Here is a 21,183-nt window from a genome sequence, read left to right on the forward strand (position 1 = left end):
TATCGCGCCCTTCGTGTATGGCGTCTAGAAAACTATAGAAGAATCTGTCACCTCCATCGGACAAAAAAAGAAAAAGCAGATAGCATCCTAACCGAAAAATATCATCATGAGCGAACATAATGTACCGCGAATGTAAACGGGAAGACTACATTCGTTCGTGGAAGAAGTTTAAATCATGACCTAGGGGAACCAGTCGCATTCAACGGGGCTTGCAAGCTGCCTACAGAGAAGGCAGGAGCGGCTGAGATAAGGAGCGGCCTCCCTGCACGAAACTCGCGGAGTGTCGGGCGTGGGCGTCTGCGTGCGTGTGGCCGGCCGCTCAGCTGTGACCCCGAACGGAGCGCCAGCTAAAGGTCACCGCTTCGACCCGCCCCGGGGCCGACACGTGCCCGCCTATACTCGATGCGGTCGGCGGTGCTCGCAAACTTTCTCCTTCTCGGAATAGTTGCCTCCGGCGCCCGGCCGTCGTGATAACGTTGAAATATGCGCCTTCGCTACCGAGCTCCGCTACCCGCTCGACACGTCCTAGCGGCCACGCTGAGCAACAGTACCGAGCTACGGCGACCATCACTGTTCTGGCCCAGCATCGGTTAACATTAATTTTGATGGGAAATCTACATCTACATCAGTGGCAGAGGGTATTTCTGGTACCACTATTTGGTTCCCCCCTTCCCTGTTTCATTCGCTCATGGCGTGTGGGAAGAATGATAGTCGATAAACCTCTGTATCATTTCAAATTTCTCGAATTTCCTCGTTTTGGTCATTTCACTAGGCTTATGTGGGAGGAAGTAATACGTTTCCGATTCTTCCCGGACGTTCTCTCTCGGAATTTCGATGGTAAATCATTGCATGACGCACAATATCTCTCTTGTAGAGTCTGGCTGTGGAGTCTGTTGAGCATTTCTGTATCGCTCTCACGCCGACTAAACTATCCTGTGACGCAACGCGCCGCTCTTCGTTGGATCTTCAGTATATCTTATATCAGTCCTACGTGATATGGATGAGCAATACTCAATAATCTGTCGAATAAGTGTTCATCTACATCTACATTTATACTCCGCAAGCCACCCAACGGTGTGCGGCGGAGGGCACTTTACGTGCCACTGTCATTACCTCCCTTTCCTGTTCCAGTCGCGTATGGTTCGCGGGAAGAACGACTGCCGGAAAGCCTCCGTGCGCGCTCGAATCTCTCTAATTTTACATTCGTGATCTCCTCGGGAGGTATAAGTCGGGGGAAGCAATATATTCGATACCTCATCCAGAAACGCACCCTCTCGAAACCTGGACAGCAAGCTACACCGCGATGCAGAGCGCCTCTCTTGCAGAGTCTGCCACTTGAGTTTGCTAAACATCTCCGTGACGCTATCACGCTTACCAAATAACCCTGTGACGAAACGCGCCGCTCTTCTTTGGATCTTCTCTATCTCCTTCGTCAACCCGATCTGGTACGGATCCCACACTGATGAGCAATACTCAAGTATAGGTCGAACGAGTGTTTTGTAAGCCACCTCCTCTGTTGATGGACTACATTTTCTAAGGACTCTCGCAATGAATCTCGACCTGGCACCCGCCTTACCAACAATTAATGTTATATTATCATTCCACTTCAAATCGTTCCGTACGCACACTCCCAGATATTTTACAGAACTAACTGCTACCAGTGTTTGTTCTGCTATCATATAATCATAAAATAAAGGATCCTTCTTTCTATGTATTCGCAATACATTACATTTGTCTATGTTAAGGGTCAATTGCCACTCCCTGCACCAATTGCCTATCTTCCTGCATTTCGCTGCAATTTTCTAAAGCTGCAACTTCTCTGTTGTGTAAGCCTCTTCCTTTGTGGATGAATTACATATCCTTAAGATTCTTCCTATGAATCTCAGCTGGCATCTGCATTTCCTACTACCTAGTTTTTGTCGTCATTTCACTTAAGGTTCCTCTGTTAGTTGGTTCAAATGGTTCAAATGGCTCTGAGCACTATGGGACTTAACATCTGTGGTCATCAGTCCCCTAGAACTTAGAACTACTTAAACCTAACTAACCTAAGGACATCACACACACCCATGCCCAAGGCAGGATTCGAACCTGCGACCGTAGCATGTTAGTTGGTCCTAGATATTTTACGGTAGATACTGTACCCAGCAGTTTGTCATCAGCGGTGTAGTTGTACAGCGGTGGATTACTTCTCCTACCTATGCGCAATATTTTACATATATTAAAGTTCAGGGCCAACTGCCAATCGCCACACCATTCATCCATTCCTTTCACTAATCGCTGCACTCTTCTGGCGTCATCAGCTAATAGTCTTACGGAGCCTCCGACATTTTCTTCTAGATTATTTTTGTATCCTGTGAACAGTAATTGTCCTGTCACACTTGTAAGGGGCAGCCTACTCTTGAAACTAACTTTACACCTGTGTGGATTGGCACCTGAGGTCGTCTGGGTTCAAATGGCTCTGAGCACTATGGGACTTAACTTCTGAGCTCATCAGTCCCCTAGAACTTAGAACTACTTAAACCTAACTAACCTAAGGACATCACACACATCCATATCCGAGGCAGGATTCGAGCCTGCGACCGTAGCAGTCGCGCGGTTCCGGACTGAAGCGCCTAGAACCGCTCGGCCACAGCGGCCGGCTCGTACGTAATGAAGTACGTAATGAGGATGCGAGGTACCTTCTGTCACCGGAAGTCAGCTGCACAGTCATCTTACAACCCCAGTGAACTCTTTTCTTACCACACAGATAAGATGAAAGGAGGGGTGGTTGTAGCTAAACTACCTGTCACATTAACCAAGCTCTGTCAGCCGCGCGGGATTAGCCGAGCGGTCTTAGGCGCTGCAGTCATGGACTGTGCGGCTGGTCCCGGCGGAGGTTCGAGTCCTCCCTCGGGCATCGGTGTGTGTGTCTGTCCTTAGGATAATTTAGGTTAAGTAGTGCGTGAGCTTAGGTACTGATGACCTTAGCAGTTAAATCCCACAAGATTTCACACACATTTGAACATTTTTGAAGATTTGAAGCTCTGCCAGAGGTTAAAGAGGTGATACGAAGAAGAATCCTAGGACCAAACCGGATCTTTAGTTTTATAATCTGATACTTAAATTAACATCGACCCACAAAAACGAAAAACAAAAACAAAACATAAAGTTATCGCACTGTTGGCTGGGCTCTCCTCGGGTTTAGATTAAGCCGCTTATTGGAAAGTGTTTTCTCCCTCTGAGTGAAGGTCCATTCCCTTATGGTGCAGGAGAGCCGTTTCTTGTTGAGCGTAGTTGATTGTAATGAATGTGTATACAGAGTAGCGTAATGTCTGTGTTGAATGATGATGAGAGGAGGAAGACGGTGAAATCCGGTGCCCGCATATAGCCTACTCCTCTGGAAGCCTTGAAAGTCAAAATTTGATGGGTGATCATCATGACCAGTGTCTATCGCCCTTCTCCGTGACACACTGCGAAGGAGTCTGAGATCTAATCCAGGACAGTGGAGCAGCGTATGGTGACCAGGAACCGTGCGACGTCTCGCTTCCACCCCTTGTCGGCCAAATACTGGCGGTGAAAATTCCTTTTACCAACGCGATTGAAACTGGCTACCCAACAGTGGAAGCCACAGGTCGGGCATAACTTAGCGGCCTGGGAAAAACAGGCGGTTGCTGAGCTACGCGCAGCAAAAGAGCGTGAGGGGTGTCTGGCAGCGGCGCCTCACCTGCAGCCAGGGGTGCCGCGAGCCGAATGCGGCGCCGCGCGTGGCTCCCGCCATCGATTCGCCGCCGCCGCCGCTGCCGCCGCTAGCCCCGCCGCCCCCACGGCGGGCCAGACGCGACAGAGCCGCCGCCGCCCCCTCGCGCCCCTGGCCACCACTTGCCACGTGCCGACCTCCGCCGCCACACCCTCCACCCCCGCACCGTCCAAAAACGCGACACTTCCTCACGCCGCGCCGCCGCTGCACCCCCTGCTGCTGCTGCGCCGGCAGCCCCTACTACTCCCACACCTACACGCAAAAGCAAACTCCGTGAGGCGTCCTGCAGCGAAATAAAAGCTTGCCCTTTCACTCGCGGTGCCACCGTGCACACCCTGGAGGACATCTCCTCCCTCCCTCCCTCACCCACCCCCTCCCGCCACTCTTCGCTAAGTACTCTTGCCGTCTAAGGGCACTGCTGTTTATATTCCTGACCTTTAAGCCCTACAGCGCACGTGAGTTGTGCAATGACGACGCCTGGTGAGGACTTACTCATTACCCTCGCCGTTTGAGAAAAAGTCTCCCCTCCGGGTTTTTCTACACAGCAGCGCTCGCTGAGCCCCGCGTTTTAATTGGACGTAGGAACCCCGACTGTACACACACCCCTCGCGCTCTGGCGGAACAATACAACGGACGTGTAACTAGGAGAATAAAACTAGCCAACCAGTTGCATATCTTATGGTTCGTCTTGCAACAGCATTTTTTTATTAGATGCACTGCTATACGATGTGTGTGTGTGTGTGTGTGTGTGTGTGTGTGTGTGTGTGTGTGTGTGTGTGTGCGAGCGCGCGCGCGCTACACTTTGTTTCCATTTCCAGCGTTCCGTATACGGTAAGATAATGGGAGTCAGAACAGAAGCTTTCCTGCAGAAGTACAAGGAAGCGAATAGGTTCGCCCTCGTGAAAAGAAACAAATTCTGCATATTACCTCCAACAGGCAGTTGCCCGAGGCAGGATTCGAAGCTGCGACCGTAGCGGGCGCGCGGTTCCAGACTGTAGCGCCTAGAACCGCTGGGCCGCCCCGGTCGGCTAGAGTGGGAGTCTGAACCAAGTTACTTCCTAATATGAGCTTAGTATCTCAATCACTCTCTTTCCGACTCTTTTACTCTAATACTACCTATATCACTTTTGCGTAACACACATAGCGTGTTAACGTGTAGTAAGAGACGGAAGTCAAGAATCATTTTCAAATTAAAGTACCTTCTTTTCCTTCTTTTCTGATTCATCAAAGCTAATCGTCATTCAAGAATAGTACAAAGCTTTTGTTAGTTCATTACGGTACTCCCAATATCAAAGTCAAAAATATTAGCGCGCTGTTCTGTTTATCTTAAACTGATAAGGGTGTATATTCATCAGTTGGTTTTGCTGCTCTTGTGGTCGACGTGGTCAAACAACACAAACATTAACATCGTGTTTTCGTAATGATTAAAAGTGTTATTTACGAAATAAGTTCCGAAAAGTGTGTGTACTCTTCCCGTGTGCTTCTAACAACTTACGGAAATGTAGATGAAATAGGATTTTCGTAAGCTACATGCGGGGAATCGCAGATATGGTCCTGAAATTTTTTCTCGCAGTAAAATTACGTTTAGATACTAAAGTGACGTGTTCAAAATGGTTCAAATGGCTCTGAGCACTATGGGACTCAACCGCTGTGGTTATCAGTCCCCTAGAACTTAGAACTACTTAAACCTAACTAACCTAAAGACATCACACACATCCATGCCCGAGGCAGGATTCGAACCTGCGACCGTAGCAGTCGCACGGTTCCGGACTGCGCGCTTAGAACCGCGAGACCACCGCGGCCGGCAAAGTGACGTGTTAATTCGCCAACCAAATTCACATTGATGTTATTTACTTGCAGATCCGATAGTGTACAGAGAGTTCTGCGCAATTCAGTAATGCAGTAAAGTTAACGTGATGACAACAACTGTTTAGGTATAGTTTTCGTAGCATAATTATCACTTTTACGGATTTGAATAAAGAATATGCATTGGCGATGGAACAAAGGTGCTGAAGCAAGTTTGGGTTTTATATGAAAAATAGCGTTTGCATAAAAGGCGGATCTCATAATAATAAGACCGAGCGAGGTGGCGCAGTGGTTAGCACACTGGACTCGCCTTCGGGAGGACGACGGTTCAATCCCGCGTCCGGCCATCCTGATTTCGGTTTTCCGTGATTTCCCTAAATCGCTCCAGGCAAATGCCGGGATGGTTCCTTTGAAAGGGCACAGCCGACTTCCTTCCCCGTCCTTCCCTAATCCGATGAGACCGATGACCTCGCTGTTTGGTCTCTTCCCCCAAACAACCCAACCCAACCCATAATAATAAGAGCACAAGAATGCAATAAAATTGGGCCTCCAACGCAGTGTAGACACACGTTCGGAGCTAGAGGCACAGATCTCATTAAGTTCAAAGGTTTACTTTTACAGAAACAATATACCCGCAAGTCATCCAGGAGGCAGAGGAAGGTTTCGTCAGGAAATGGTTCAATTTGGGGAAGAAAATCCGATATCTGGAGGAGAATATCGTAACGTAATCACCATCTGAATATTTCCTAACCAACTAATATCTCTGCTTTTCTGTACCAATTTGCCTGTAAGGGGTAAGAAAATAGACGAGCAATTGTTGGGCAACTGATCGCTTAGGCGAACCAAGAGGCTACCAGCAGCGTCTCCTCAAAGGCCATTCAGCGAAAGTTGCTGCATATGGGCGTTCGCAGAAAGGGCATGGTTCGTGCACTCATGCTGATTGGCTCAAAAATGCCTCTGAGCACTATGGGACTTAACATCTGAGGTCATCAGTCCCCCTAGAACTTAGAATTACTTAAACCTAACTAACCTAAGGACATCACGCACATCCATGCCCGAGGCAGGATTCGAACCTGCAACCGTAGCGGTCGCGCGGTTCCAGACTGAAGCGCCTAGAACCGCTCGGTCACACCGGCCGGCCATGCTGATTACTTTTTATCGGTGACGAAGGCTGGAATTTGCACGCCAATATCGCAAGTGGACGCCCACTGAGTGGAGAGAGATGGCCTTTTCAGATGAATCACGTTTGATGCTCAAACGGTTCAAATGGCTCTGAGCACTATGCGACTTAACTTCTGAGGTCATCAGTCCCCTAGAACTTAGAACTACTTAAACCTAACTATGCTAAGGACATCACACACATCCATGCCCGAGGCAGGATTCGAAGCTGCGCTCCCAGACAAGCGCCTACATTGGTACCGTTATCTCCCTGCAAGGTAGCCCCTCAATTGGCCTCACGACAGTGCACTACACCTGATCCAGTCTTCGCGCCAATGAAAAATCCCTGGCAGCTCCAAGAAATGACCCTGGGTCTACCATGGAGATTTGTCGCGTTGAACACTCCGCTACAGTTAGTGAAATGGGTAAACTAAAAATTTAATTGGAACAACAAGTCGCGTTAAAATCACTACTAGCACCTGCGAAAGAAAAGTTTTTGTTTTGCGAGATGGAGAACGAGACACATTAGATAACACGTAACATATTGACTCGTTTAGCCGTCTTGTTACGTCGTAGAGTGCCTGGGGTAACAGCATCGTCAGTTCGGGAAGGTCAGTAACGACGACAGAGGCCGGTAACAAAAAGATGGCAGAGACTAAAAAAAGTGTGCGCCGCAAATCGGCAGGGGGTGGCGAAGCGGACGGTAATTGGCAAAAGCCCGCAGGAGGCTGGCAGGCAGGAAGGAGGCGGCGTGGGTCGGCCGTCACGCCGCACAAATATAGCGCGTCGGGTAGGCCATGGCGTCGCCCGGCAACGCGCAGACGACCCCATCGAGCGGCGCGCGGCTGGGCCGAAGTAGGTCAGTAGTGCCAGCATCTAGCACACGCATCGATCGCCACCTCCCGCCACACCGCCGGCGCGCCGCGGTGCACCTTCCGCTCCCCTCTCCTCCCCACTCCACCACACCCCCCCTCCTTCTCGAGCCTCGCGGTCACCCCTCCCGCAACCACTCCTGCCACCACCAGCGTCACCACCTTCACCATCACAGCCACAACCACCAACCACCACCACCACCGCCGCAGCCATCCGGCCGCCAACCAATGCCAGGGCCGCTGCGTCGCGGCAGCAGCGCCGCCACGGCACCTGGCGGTCGCCTGACGAAACAGGTGGCGCCCTATGCTTCCGCCAGGCTCCAGTGCTCGCTCGTCTTTTATTTTCCCCTGTGTTTGTGGTCCACACGGTCTGTTTCAGTAAGGAACAACGCTTTGTGTGGAAGGCAAGCGGATGGGGGGGGGGGGGGGGGATAAATTGGCTGCCTGTGCTAGAGGAACAGTCCGATATTTAAAGTATGCCCTCTGTAACGATTTTTTAAGTTGGTTAAGTGTCTGCAAAGGGACTCCTCTTCAGGCAGTACACAATTATCAAAATAATTGTCACGGAACGTCACATATCGTGACACCAATGCGGCATGGAGTATCTGTCTCTCTCATTTTTATTTCGAAGAGAGGATGTAAATTTAGCGCGATACATTTCCCTTTGATAAAGCTTCAAGTTGCACGGTGTGGACCATCAGCGTTCCTTGGGATTTTTTAATTGACATTTCTGCTCTCAGTTGTCCATCTGCATGTAACAGCAATCCATGCAGAAGTAACGAAATTTCCTGGCAGATTTCACTCTGTGTACTAAAGTAACTTCTGGCAACTGGTCTTGAAGCTGCGTAAATTGAAGGTGGAGAGGGAGGGAAGGAAAGGAAAGGGAAGGAACCAATGATATCAGCTGCATCAGAACTTTATGCAGAATCAGCAGCGACGAGTGAAAATGTGTGTCGGACCGGGACTCGAACACGGGACCTACTGCCGACTAGGCAGTTGCGCTAATCACGACACTATCTGGACACGAAGTTCATCGCCAATATGCTCCCCGGCCGACTCTCACTCCCAACTAGCGACACCTACCCGAGGTCCCCGTCCATGTCATCCATGCAAGCAAATTTTAGATTCCTGCAGGAGGTCGAATTTTTTGTATGGAATTTTAGTAGCTAACATGATAACTTGTCGTTTACTTCTTCCCCCCCCCCTCCCCCACTCCTCCCCCCCCCCCCGTCCTCCACCTTTCTCTGATAACTAATAACTCTTCCTAGTCTCATTTCAGTTTTCTTAAGAACAAATGGACCGAGCTTTTTCGAGCCTCCAAAAGATCGGCTTGAGCAAACGTTTCTCTACGCTCTTGCTTCTGTCTAATTATTAGTTGATGATACCCAGTTAGCCGGCCGGTGTGGCCGAGCGGTTCTAGGCGCTTCAGTCTGGAACCGCGCGACTGCTACGGTCGCGGTTTCGAATCCTGCTTCGGGCTTGGATGTGTGTGATGTCTTTAAGTTAGTTCTAGTTTCTGGGGACTGATGTCCCATAGAGCTCAGAGCTATTTGAACCATTTTGATACCAAGTTACTCATCTGTATCTGCAAGGTAATGCTCTGCTAATGGAAAGAGAGAAATCAGGAAAGTACAAAGCACCCTTTCGTGTCACTGTATCCTGATAACTTTAAGAAACAGGTTTTACCATAGTACTGTGCCCCTTTTATCAGTCTCAAAATTAATGACGTTGTTAATACTACGTTAGTGCTTTGTAGAACACAGTCCAGCATTGTATTTTGTTTACAAGCTTCAAGAGTATACAACCTTCAATCCCGTTGTGGTCTGTCACAGCGGGAATATTTTAAGATGAACTGCAGTTTTTTGCAATAATCGACATATCGCATATTCCAGTAATTTCACTAAATTATTTACACTACACTAAATTCGTGGCTTATTATGAAACGAAGACTAAAGGCACGTAAGCATATCTAAGCAGAAGCATCAAATATACTGTCCAGTCTACAGTCTCACAACCATACCCAATACAACAAAACAAGCCACCAAAATTTTCTTCTCCATTTTATTAGATAGCAAATTTTTCTGAGCTACTATTAAACCAACCTGTGTGAACGCCGAAAAATCTGCTCCTTGAATATCACTGAAGAGATTACACTGAAAATTAATTAAGCTGTCCAGTCGTGAATAAAGCGCGTCCAAAAGCAAGGCACATTCTAGTCACTGTGAACAAAAATCGCTGAGCGAAAGACCATTGGAGATTCTCAAAAGTTTCGGGAGTCATTAAAAATATTGGCGCCCAATTTTTGTCACACAATATCAAATTAAAAAATTAGTATCTTTTACACTCATATGTTCAATGAAATTAAAATTTCTTAATACCTAATTTTTACGAATTTTTCTCAGAGGCGTCCATCACAAAAAAACACAAAAAAGCGGGAGTACGTCTACCGTCCGTGTCGCGACAGACACGAGGGACATAGGAAACAGTCAGATCTTTATATAGCTACAGTTTCTATTTGCGAAACCAAGAGGTTGAACTTTCATGAAGGCATTGTATATCTTTCGCAACACAGCTTGACTGTGTTGGAAGAAGAGCATTTAAACGCAAAATCGACTGAATCTGCACACGTAAATTTTTACTTTGAATAAGCAACTCATTAAGCCTCAGGTGATATCTCATCATATGTTAATCAATGAAAAAAAATAAAGTGTGTTTTTTGCTTTAGAGACTTGCAGTTGGGACAAAATGTCTTACTCGTAGGTGATTATTATTATACTTTTTTCCAATTTTGTTTCTCGTAATTAAATTATTTCGAAAATATTATGCTGTTTTTCCACGATAAATTATATTAGTTACTATTCCAGCTAACGCACGACACTGATCGCTGTAAGCTGAACGAAGTATGATTCAAATATGTAAGGAACAGTAATGGAGCCTGGATAGATAACTATTAAATTCGAGTAATTATTATACGTCACAAAAATCTACCCAGTCTAATTTATGTGAAATATTTTGCATATATTAATGTATTTTTCGCTAAAATGACGTGAACCAATCGTTACTTTAGGTTATAGATTAAGTAAACCTCCAGATATTTTTTCTTTTTTTAAGGGACATATTACTGTTATCACTTTTAAATATCTTCCATAGATCATAAAAAATAACAAATTTAAATTCGTTTAGTTTCATTGGTATTCGTAATATATTTTATTGCCACGTGTATGGGTGTCGAATTGCAAATTCTCAAAATTAGTTACGCACTGTAGCTTCACCTGTCATGAAATAGCTACAGAAGTTACATTATCCGCTGCGCAAGTTGGCGGAAAATTTCTCGATGCCGAGTTAGCGACTACTGGCGGAACTGCAACGCGCTTGCCATCTAGCGGACATTGATGTAATGAGTCTTTTGTTCCCGTAACGGAACGAGGGAGAGCTTACGCCGGGACACAGAGTTTCGTCTTATATCCGACGACGTAATTTGATATTATTTAATACAGTTTAATACATTTTTTACGTTTTTAATAATATGCTAAATCTGACTGAATTAACTAGGATAGTTCGTAATCCATGAATCGTGTAATCGGTAGGGCGGTACTATTTGTGAGAGCGCTCGTGTGTGTGTGTGTGTGTGTGTGTGTGTGTGTGTAGCTTTCGTCCAACCGTGAAAATCCGTTGGTGCGGCAGTTGTTGCGACAAAATTATTTGTTTCGTCCCCCCACCCCCCCCCCACCCCCCACCCCCCACCCCCCTCTCTGTAGTTCACGTTTCAACGAAAATGGTGACCTCTGACCTATCACCGTATGCTCTACGTAGAGGTTATCACTTGTCCTAGCGTCCGTTACAGACGGTAATGGACCGACTGTTTCTGAGAAGAGGTCGTGTTTTTTGACGATTCGTGCCTGTCACTCCAAATCAGTGTAGAGACGAAGGGGGAAACGTTTGAAACCTTTGAGCTCTCTGATGGATGTGATGTCAAACGCAATAGCTTGTAACGTAATATCAGGACAACTTCGAGCAAACGAAGTTGAGAGGAGACAGTCCACATGTCGCATCTGAACGACGTGGGTAGCTTCCCGTTACAAGTACCGTTTCACCACTGCAAGCGACATACACTGACAGATTTTAGGGTATGAAGTACGAGGCGGCTGCTGGCAACAGCCTGCTTTCTAAGTGTATAACTTAGACTTCTGTTTACGGAAATCTTTTTCATTCCAAAGACTTATATGACTGTGTGTAAAATACCACAGGCTTCCTACTGTCGCGTGTTCCAGGAACACGTTCGGAAATAAAGAGCACCCTCTTTGTGTTCCTTACCAGCTACAGTTTCTTCTGGGAGACAAAAAACTGTTCACAAATATTTTAGCTATTTGTGCGAAAATTTAATAAATTTCATATCTATGTACTCCTTTCTTCAAGAGCTGATGAATGCCGCTAAGAAACTAAATCGTTACATTGAAAATACTTCATTACTTTTATGGTTAACATAGGGAAGTTTTCTGTCTCTCTAGCTGAGCCGTTTGGGTGTTCAAATATCATGCAGAGGACCCGAGAACAATACACGGTAGAGTTAAGGAAATTACCTTGCTGGGAAGACTGGAACTAGACGTAATGGGCCCTGAAAAAACATTAAAGAGCCTTTAAGTCTTATCGAATAATTCTAAACTGCATAGAAAAGTATTTTCACGTTTGCGTGTTATTATTTGTTAGAACTGCCATTGCCGCATATTGCATAGTTAGTTGAATATTACGGTATTCGCCGTAAATCTACATGTAAACAGTAGCGAAGATGAACAAGTGCCCATAGCTGTTACGGTATGCATTTTAAAGATCATGTTTACCAGACTTTTTTCCTTCGAATTATCTTTCCTGTCATATCTCCGAATACTGACAGTTCCTCCTGGAACATCCTCTGTGTACATACAGCATGTAATGGGAATAAGTGCAGACACGTTATTGGTGACAGGACGGTTTACTGAACAACATTACATTAGCATTTAATTCATTTGCAGACTAATAATTATAGGTACTAGAAGTAGTATGTTTTTAGGTTGGTTAGTACCTCCAAGTACATGTTGCAAGAACAAGACATACATGCTGATTTTCAAGTGGGCAGCACGTCAGGTGTTGAGGTGTGGCACACAAAACGGTTAGCGTATGGCCGGCCGTTGTGGCCGAGCGGTTCTAGGCGCTTCAGTCCAGAACCGTGCTGCATCTACGGTCGCAGGTTCGATTTCTGCCTCGGGCATGGGTGTATGCGATGTCCTTAGGTTAGTTAGGTCTAAGTAGTTCTAAATCTAGGGGACTGATTACCTCAGATGTTAAGTCCCACAGTGCATAGAGACAATTTTTTTTTTTTTTTGTATATACTGACAGCCGCAGTGAAGTTACGACCATGCAGAAAACATCAGGTTGTAAAGTTTGTATGTACATATTAAAATACCACATATAAAAAATACCTGCAGTTATATCCATGACATCCTGTACAGCTGTAAGAGGAAATCATTTAGTGGCAGCTTGCAAAGTCTTGGCTTTTTCTATACTTTGGCAACCACACTTATTTCTTGTGCTGTGTATTTTTTTTAAATATTACTATAGTATCACGTATATACGCCAGAATATGAGAAAAACTATAACACTGCGTCGCTCTAGTAAAACGTCTGAATTATTCCTAAGAGCTACCACGTCTCCATCGTATTTTTTTCTGACTCGTTAAATTTACTGGTAGCTGTATAACGAAGCTCAGTGGAGAACCTTGCTCGAAACACAGAGATATTACAGTGCCATTCAGCTCTAGAAGGAAGAAATATTACTCCCAGGATACCTTCGGGAGTGGATAAATCTGGGTGTGAGAAAATCCGGCAATGCTCCGCGGGCTGCCAAATGAGTATGGCAATACGAAACGATTTTCGGGTGCCGATCGGTCGCACTCGTGCAGTTAGAGTCCATTTCCGGCAAATGCTACTTCATTTGCGAGTTAATAATTCCGCCGCAGAACGCAGGACCAATTTTAGCGGCGGGTTGTGTTGGACTTTGGTGCACCACCACAAATGCCTCGACACTGCGGTTGACTCGCAAACTGGTCTCGTGTGGCACGTGCAATACACATAGCACCTGCCGTTGGAATTTCAGCTTTGATTGTGTATGTAAATCCTTATAGTCCACGTGCAAAGCACACAGGCGAACGGTGTGCGAGATCAAAGGAGAATTTCATGCAGCCAGCATTTTAGTTTTTATTACAGCTAAACTGTACACACAGTGACTGCACATCAAAGCTATAAGAGACATGTTGAAAAATTGATCACTTTCCGCTCGCAGCCGTTTTCCCGTTTATAATTCTCTCCCCCCCCCCCCCCCCCCCCCGACCTGTGTGTCAGTGTGTTTCGCTATCAGTAGACGTAAATAATACTGACATCATCTCCTCTGTGTTTCCCGGGGAAACGCTCAATCTCGGGAAAATAATTTTCTTTTTACATATAAAGGCATGATTCTATGAACATCACGACAGTCTCTTATTGCGTAACAGCTGTGATGTTTAACTAAACACACTGCAACATCTCATTAAATTTCTCTGATCCAACACAGCAGTACTTAGAAGAATCAGCAATCGCAGAGAGGAAAAAAAAAAACATAAATTAATTATGTGACAAGTCAGTTGTGTGCTGTATTCTGAAACACTCCATTCGCGGTTCGTACTTTACCGATTTAACTACCCAAGTGCGCCTCGCGGACAGTTCCAGAGATTGTCGAGTCTTTATTCCTTCACAATTTCACAGAGTCTTTCTCGCGATGCTGTGGTACAAGCAATTCTGAGGGAATTGTTAGCTTACCTGGTCGTGAAACGTATGTTTTGCGAGGGTGTGCTGACAAGCAATGCCTCCGAATTATTTATTCTGTTCTCTGTGTCACTTGAGGTATAACATGTCATCCATATTAACTTGTCGACTTCCCCGCTGCGCTGAGGCAAGTTGCAAACCTCTGCCGGTAGATGGCTCCGAATTGTAGCGTCTAACATGGCGGTATAAAAAGTGACTGTGTCGGTGCGTGAGAAAGAGCGTGTTCGTCCACCAATCGAGCATCTTCTGCTTCAGTATGATAATGCCAGACCACACACATCGACATCTGCAACAATCCGATGCCTTGGGATCGCTGTCATCGATCATCCGACTTGGCTCCATCCGATTTTCATGTGTTTCCAAAAACTAAAACAACGGGCAGTTCCCTTTGATAGTGATGAAGCCGTACAACCAGAGGTGAGGTTGTCGCTGTGTTAACAAAGCCAAACATCCTAGAATGACTGTATCAACAATCTCGTCTCGCGTTCAAAGAAATTTGTTCGCCACCAGGGTAACTAAGTTGAGAAATAAATATGTAAACATTAAGAATAAAGATACGGAATGTTGCTAATGTTTGTTTTATTTGAAAATCTTTCTGAGTTTTTACATAAAAAATCAGAGGCAGTACTTTTCAATAGGCTCTCGTAGAAGATGAAATACAGTCAATTCTTCTAATTCACCTCCTTCTGTTCTTCAGTCTCATCATCTTTAATCCACTTCTCTGTTCCGTTTAGTTAGTCTTCTTAGTTCATCATTCCGATTCTTCTACATTTTTTCTTTTGTAGAATGGTCATTCCCCCTTTTCCTGCAATCATCGATTTCATCCAGTGTCCCTAATGTAACACATTTTTTTATTGTTATTCTTTTTTGCTTCTCCACCCTCTTCTTGTAAAATTTTCAGATTTATATTTTTAATTTTGTTCTATTCATCTGAAACATTGAACTGTCTGTTGAATTTTCCACTTTTTCCTTCAATAGTTCACATCTTCCTGAGTTCAACTTACGTCTCTTTTTCTTGGCAGTTGTCATCTTTTAACATAGTTCAGACATGTTCGTGTGTCTGCCTCTAGCAAGTTATGATATGATTCAAAAATGTTCAAATGTGTGTGAAATCTTATGAGACTTAACTGCTAAGGTCATCAGTCCCTAAGCTTACACACTACCTAACCTAAATTATCCTAAGGACAAACACACACACCCATGCCCGAGGGATGACTCGAACCTCCGCCAGGACCAGCCCCACAGTCCATAACTGCAGCGCCCAAGACCGCTCGGCTAATCCCGCTCGACTATGATATGATTCAGTATATGCTACAATTGAGGTTTTCGCCACTTTCAGTCTCTCTCTCTCTCTCTCTCTCTCTCTCTCTCTCTCTCTCTCTTTACGATGAAATCTGTTTATTACCTTGCAATGTCAGCGGGAGCTTGCCATGTATATAGCATTAAAATAAGTTTAAATTATTGAAGGCGAAGAGAACACAGTTACATTAATTTGTTCTGAAATATAATTGCTATCTAATCTTCCCCTTGCCAACGGCCTTGCCGCAGTGTTAACACCGGTTCCCGTCAGGTCACCGAAGTTAAGCGCTGTCGGGCTGGGCTAGCACTTGGATGGGTGACCATCCGATCTGTTGGCAAGCGGGGTGCACTCAGCCTTCGTGAGGCAAACTGAAGAGCTACTCGATTGAGAAGTAGCGACTCCGGTGTCATAAGCTGACATACGGCCGGGAAAGCGGTGTGCTGATCGCATACCCCTCCATATCCGCATCCAGTGACCCCTGTAGTCTGAGGATGACATGGCGATCGGTCGGTGCTGTTGGGCCTTCATGGCCTGTTCAGGCGGAGTATATATAGCAATCTTCTCCTTATTCGGTGGATTCCATAATCTAAAGATAAAACGATGTGTAGATACAAAACCATCGCCAAACAGGCGATCGATGGGATGATACAGTTCTCTGTAGAAATAAGAACTCAATTATGCAGGCTACTATCTCTTATAATGCCAACAGTGGTTCGATAAGTAGCGGCAATTTGTGGCGAGAGGATAGAGACGAGAAAGGCGCGAGACTTTTATTTACATTTGCTTAAACAGCTTTCACAAGGAGATTCGCTGGTAGGTCTAGAGCTCAGATGCATTCAACTATACGAAATTGAGGAAGAAGAATGTAAGTTGCTTACGTGGGCAACAGTAATGTATTGTCACCAGATATATTCGCGAAGACATCTAAATGTCAACATGACAGTGTTCTTGTCTATCACTTCATTTTCTTTTCTTTGCTGTCACAGTGATACTGTTTAGTTAATTTTTTCGTGCTTTGTGTATTTAAGGTAGTTGGACTACGCGCAAATTAGTCCTATATCAGTTTCTGTGTCACACCCCAGTGTTGCCGATATGCGGCACGTTTTTGGTGCCTGGGTACCCAGAAGAGACTCCGTCTATTACACCTGCAACCGCCAGAGCGATTGGATCGCCGTAGCTCCATCATTTACGCCGCGGTAGTCACGTATGCAGCGACACGCGAAATCCCGTTGTCCCCCGTCCCCTCGCAAATGAGATCGGTATAATCGATGCGTGACAGGTAGCACCGTTCGCAGACCAAAAGCAAAGTCACGTGCGACAAAACGCGAGCACGCATGCGCATACAAACGACAGATTTGGACCTGCCTGTCGAACCACGTGTCTCCGTCGGAATAATATGGGCATGCATATTAACAGGACCTGAAGACGTGGCGTCTTAAATAGTCTGTTGTTTCGATGGTTTTCATTCATTCGGAAGAATCATGTACCGTTGCGGGTTGTTCACATACATTAATGTATCACATTAATAACAGTGAATGGCACAGTACTATCAAACTTTAATCTGTCTCAGACGATTTTAAATTCTAAAGTTTGCGGTATCGGCCGCTATCCGTTCGCCGTTCTTACAAATAGGTGCGCCGTCAGTTACGCCGCCGTGTTTCCCACAGCCGCCACCGCGGCACGAGGTCTCTCCCACGAACGGTTACGCCTCTACCAATAAGATGTAAGCGTTCTCTCTCCGGAACTCCGGCGGCAGGTGGATCTAAGTTTGAACATTCATGCACTGGCCCCTTTTTTATGTCTGCCAGTTGAATAACATTTATAGACTTTCATAGTAGCCGGGGCTTGACATCTTCAGAATAGACATTGTATTGAAAAGTCACAGATTTATAACTCGTTTGTGTATTTATATATTGCCTAATTCATCTCTACTCTACATAGACGACGAGATCTTGTTCACTCTATTTTTTGCTGAAGACCAAGTGTTAGTAGCTGGAGATGACGATTATGTAAATTACATGCTCCGCAAATTAAAAGAAGAATATGAAAAATGGGGTCTTGTCATAAACGTATCTAAAACAGAATATCTGAAAGTGGGAGAAAATACTGTTAACGACTTACAGCTCGGTTCTGATACTGTTAAAGGGTGTCATACGAGGCCTGTTCAGAAAGTAAGCTCCGATTGATTGCCAAATTGAAACCACAGTGAACATCAGAAATGTTTTACTTGTAACAATTAGCTACACCTTTCAGCTACTTCTCTACGTAGTCGCCGTTCTGACTTAGACTTTTGTCATAGCGTTGTACCAACTTTTCAATAGCCTCATCATAGAAGGCAGCCGCCAGTGCTTTCCGCCAATTCTCCACGCTGGCCTACACCTCGTTGTCTGTGTCAAAATGTTGTCTTCAAAGACAGCGGTTCATGTGACCAGAGATGAAACTGAGGGGGAGACAATTGCGGACCGTATTGTGGGTAATCTCACATTTCCATTTGAAAACGATGCAGGAGCATCTTCATTGCCCCTGCAGAATGCGGCTGAGAATTGTCTTGAAGAAGAAACAGCACGACAGTTATGTAATGTTAGCTGCATAGCTTCAGGCGAAATTTCTCACCAGGCCCTCGTGCTTGGCGGCAGACACTATTTTCTAGACATCTTTACGCACTCACTGCGAGCTCAGAAATGAGAAGAGCGACGTGATGCTAACTGGGGTTATACTAGAGACACTACCCAACACATCTGTGCAAAGCTTTATCGGATTTTCATAGTCGTTTCCATTTCGCGACCGATCGGAGCTTACTTTCTGAACGCCCCTCGTAATTTTAAGTACTTGGGAGTGACACTGTCGTCCAGTGGTAGAAGTATGGATGATGTAAACAATAAAATAGGCCAGGGTAAGCGAGCCATAAAACAACTAAATGGTATTCTTTGGAACAAAAACATAACGCGCAGAACAAAACATACCATCTACCACACAATTATTGAAAGTATCACAACATATGATGCATGGGAACTAACTCAGAGGCAGAAAGATCGCCTGCTGGCTGTCGACATGGATTTCTGGAGACGGAGTTGTGGATATTCCAGACTTGACCATATTAGAAATGATAGGATCAGAGAGGTTATGAATGTCAAAAGCACAATCCTAGACTACATAGAAAGGAAGCGCCTACTCTGGTATGGTCACTTACAGCGTATGCCAGACACAAGATGGCCAAAACGGTTATGGTAATGGACTCCACATCAAAGAAGAAAGCGCGATAGACCTGCGAGATGCTGGAAAGACGACGTCAACGAAGCAATGGCGGCGAGAGGTCTTAATGAAGTAGACTGGACTGACCGTGAACGATGGAGATTCGGATGTGAGAGGCGGCGGCAGCCGTAGAAACCTCGCTCATGTATCTCCACTGTCAGCAACTGACGCTGCAACTAAGTTGTGTATTATTTCTACTATTTGATATTAGATGTAGAATAAATTAACATCTGAATTGTCTGTTAATGAATGGGATCCTCGCATAGCGTGCATAGGAAGACGTAACAGTATTAATGTAATTACCGCAATCAGCCACTATTGTTTACACTATTTTTCTAACGAGACAGTGATTAACTGCTCTTAAATATTTTTTGGAAAATTATGATTTAGCACAACAGCTGTATTTCACTTTATTAGAACTACCTTTTCAATCAAACAACAGATCATCCTCAGGTATCCACATGCACTGAGAAAGACCGTAAATAGAGACCGTTACCGCAAGGGAAAGCAATCATATCATGCCGATACAACATTCGTCATGGCAACCATACTTACAAAAAAAACTAAATCAGTGACAGCTCATGCATCCATTCACCACCATTTGTATCCAGATCAGCGTTATACATTAACTGCACCGACCTTAAGAACGCAGGGTGGTATCCGATTTATACATATGTTAACAGGGCTGTAGTTTGACCTAAATTTTTAGTTTTACGGTACGTTTAATGAAGGTCATAGAGCTATTGTGCCAAATCATGATTTTTCAAAAACACTAATGTTTTGTTTTGTATGTCTACATTGCACAAGTTTTCGAGTGGAATAGAATCCACATTCTCATGCTCGTGATATAGTTTTCTTTTAAATGTCTGTCCGAAAGATTCGTGCTAATATCCACTCCACTGCATCAAAATATTTGTCTCATAATTTTTGAAAAAAAAAAAAAAAGGTATGTAAGACAAATGGCTTACGCACTTTTATGTGTCATTGTTCAGATCAGACAGCATTTCGAGAAAGAGACAGATGGACAAGGAGGGCAGAAAATGCTTAAAGAAATATCTTAAAATTCGCTCCAAAAGCTTTTGGAGAATTAATAGATAACTAGCCTCGGGATAGAGAATTTAAACGTCGTTCCCCTCGAAATTCGGCCTGAGAGTTCCGTGGATTCGCTCAAAGCTCTCCTCCTCTGCCTCTTTCACCCAAATCCTTTCTGATCTGTACAGTTACTATTGCCTGCCCCTATCCTATTCGCGTATCACTAAAAAGGAAAACGGTTTACATTTTCTCTTGATACCGGTACAAATCCCTGTTGTCCTGTTGTTACGAACATTAAACGTGTTAAATGGCTCTGAGCACTGTCGGACTTAGCATCTGAGGACATCAGTCCCGTAGAACTTAGAACTATTTAAACCTTACTAACCTAAGGACATCACACACATTCATGCCCGAGGCAGAATTCGAACCTACGGCCGTAGCGGTCGCGCGGTTCCAGACTGAAGCGCCTAGAACCGCTCGGAGACAGCGGCCAGCCGAATATTTATATTAAGGGAGTATAATATTTGTACGCTCTACCATTTTTCTAGATTTATAGATCAGGATTTAACGAGAACGAGCTCCCTGCTATGTCGTTTGAAAAGTTGCCTACTCATTCAAGTCTCAAATTAGCAGCCGTCATCTACGTTCCCCCGAGTAATGATACATACGGAAAGCAACCATTCTGTAGTTACAACTCCCCTCATTCGCCCAAATTTTTGTGACGAAATGGCGAGAAACTTAGGAATATGAGTAACTGAACGGGGGTTCAAACCCAGTAAAGGAGCCTTTAGTCGCTAGGTGACCATTACGGAGATGCTCAACGAACTCCAGCGGCAGACGCTGCAAGAGAGGCGTAGTTCATCACGCAGACTTTTACTACTTACCTCCAATAGAGTACATTCCGGGAAGAGGCGGACTAAACATATTACTTCTTCCCACATACGTCCGACTAAATGATCCTAACGAGAGGATTCGAGAAATTAGAGCTATTACCGAGGTTTCACTGTTCCTAGGCGCCATTCGTGAACAGAAGAAGAAAGGGGGTATCAGATGGAGGTACCAGGCGTACATTCCGCCACACACCGTCAGGTGGCTCACGGAATACAGATGTAGGTGCAGAATACGTTAACCGATCAAAAGTATCCGGACACACCTATGCAATGTGGGGCTGGCCACGAGAAACCTACCAGCCAT

General features: G+C 45.1%; 1 protein-coding gene across 1 annotated transcript in view; it reads left to right on the plus strand.

Annotated features, from left to right (window-relative positions):
- Positions 1–7,497: 7,497 nt before the first annotated feature.
- LOC126204278 (PR domain zinc finger protein 1-like) overlaps positions 7,498–21,183 on the plus strand; it is an 87,408-nt gene continuing 73,722 nt past the window's right edge. Inside the window, exon 1 of the mRNA XM_049938666.1 lies at positions 7,498–7,555. Within this exon, the coding sequence (XP_049794623.1) occupies positions 7,498–7,555 (58 nt within the window). The remainder of the gene's footprint in view (positions 7,556–21,183) is intronic.

The sequence above is a fragment of the Schistocerca nitens genome, chromosome 9 (genome assembly GCF_023898315.1).
Source record: "Schistocerca nitens isolate TAMUIC-IGC-003100 chromosome 9, iqSchNite1.1, whole genome shotgun sequence".
In the NCBI taxonomy this organism is placed as follows: domain Eukaryota; kingdom Metazoa; phylum Arthropoda; class Insecta; order Orthoptera; family Acrididae; genus Schistocerca; species Schistocerca nitens.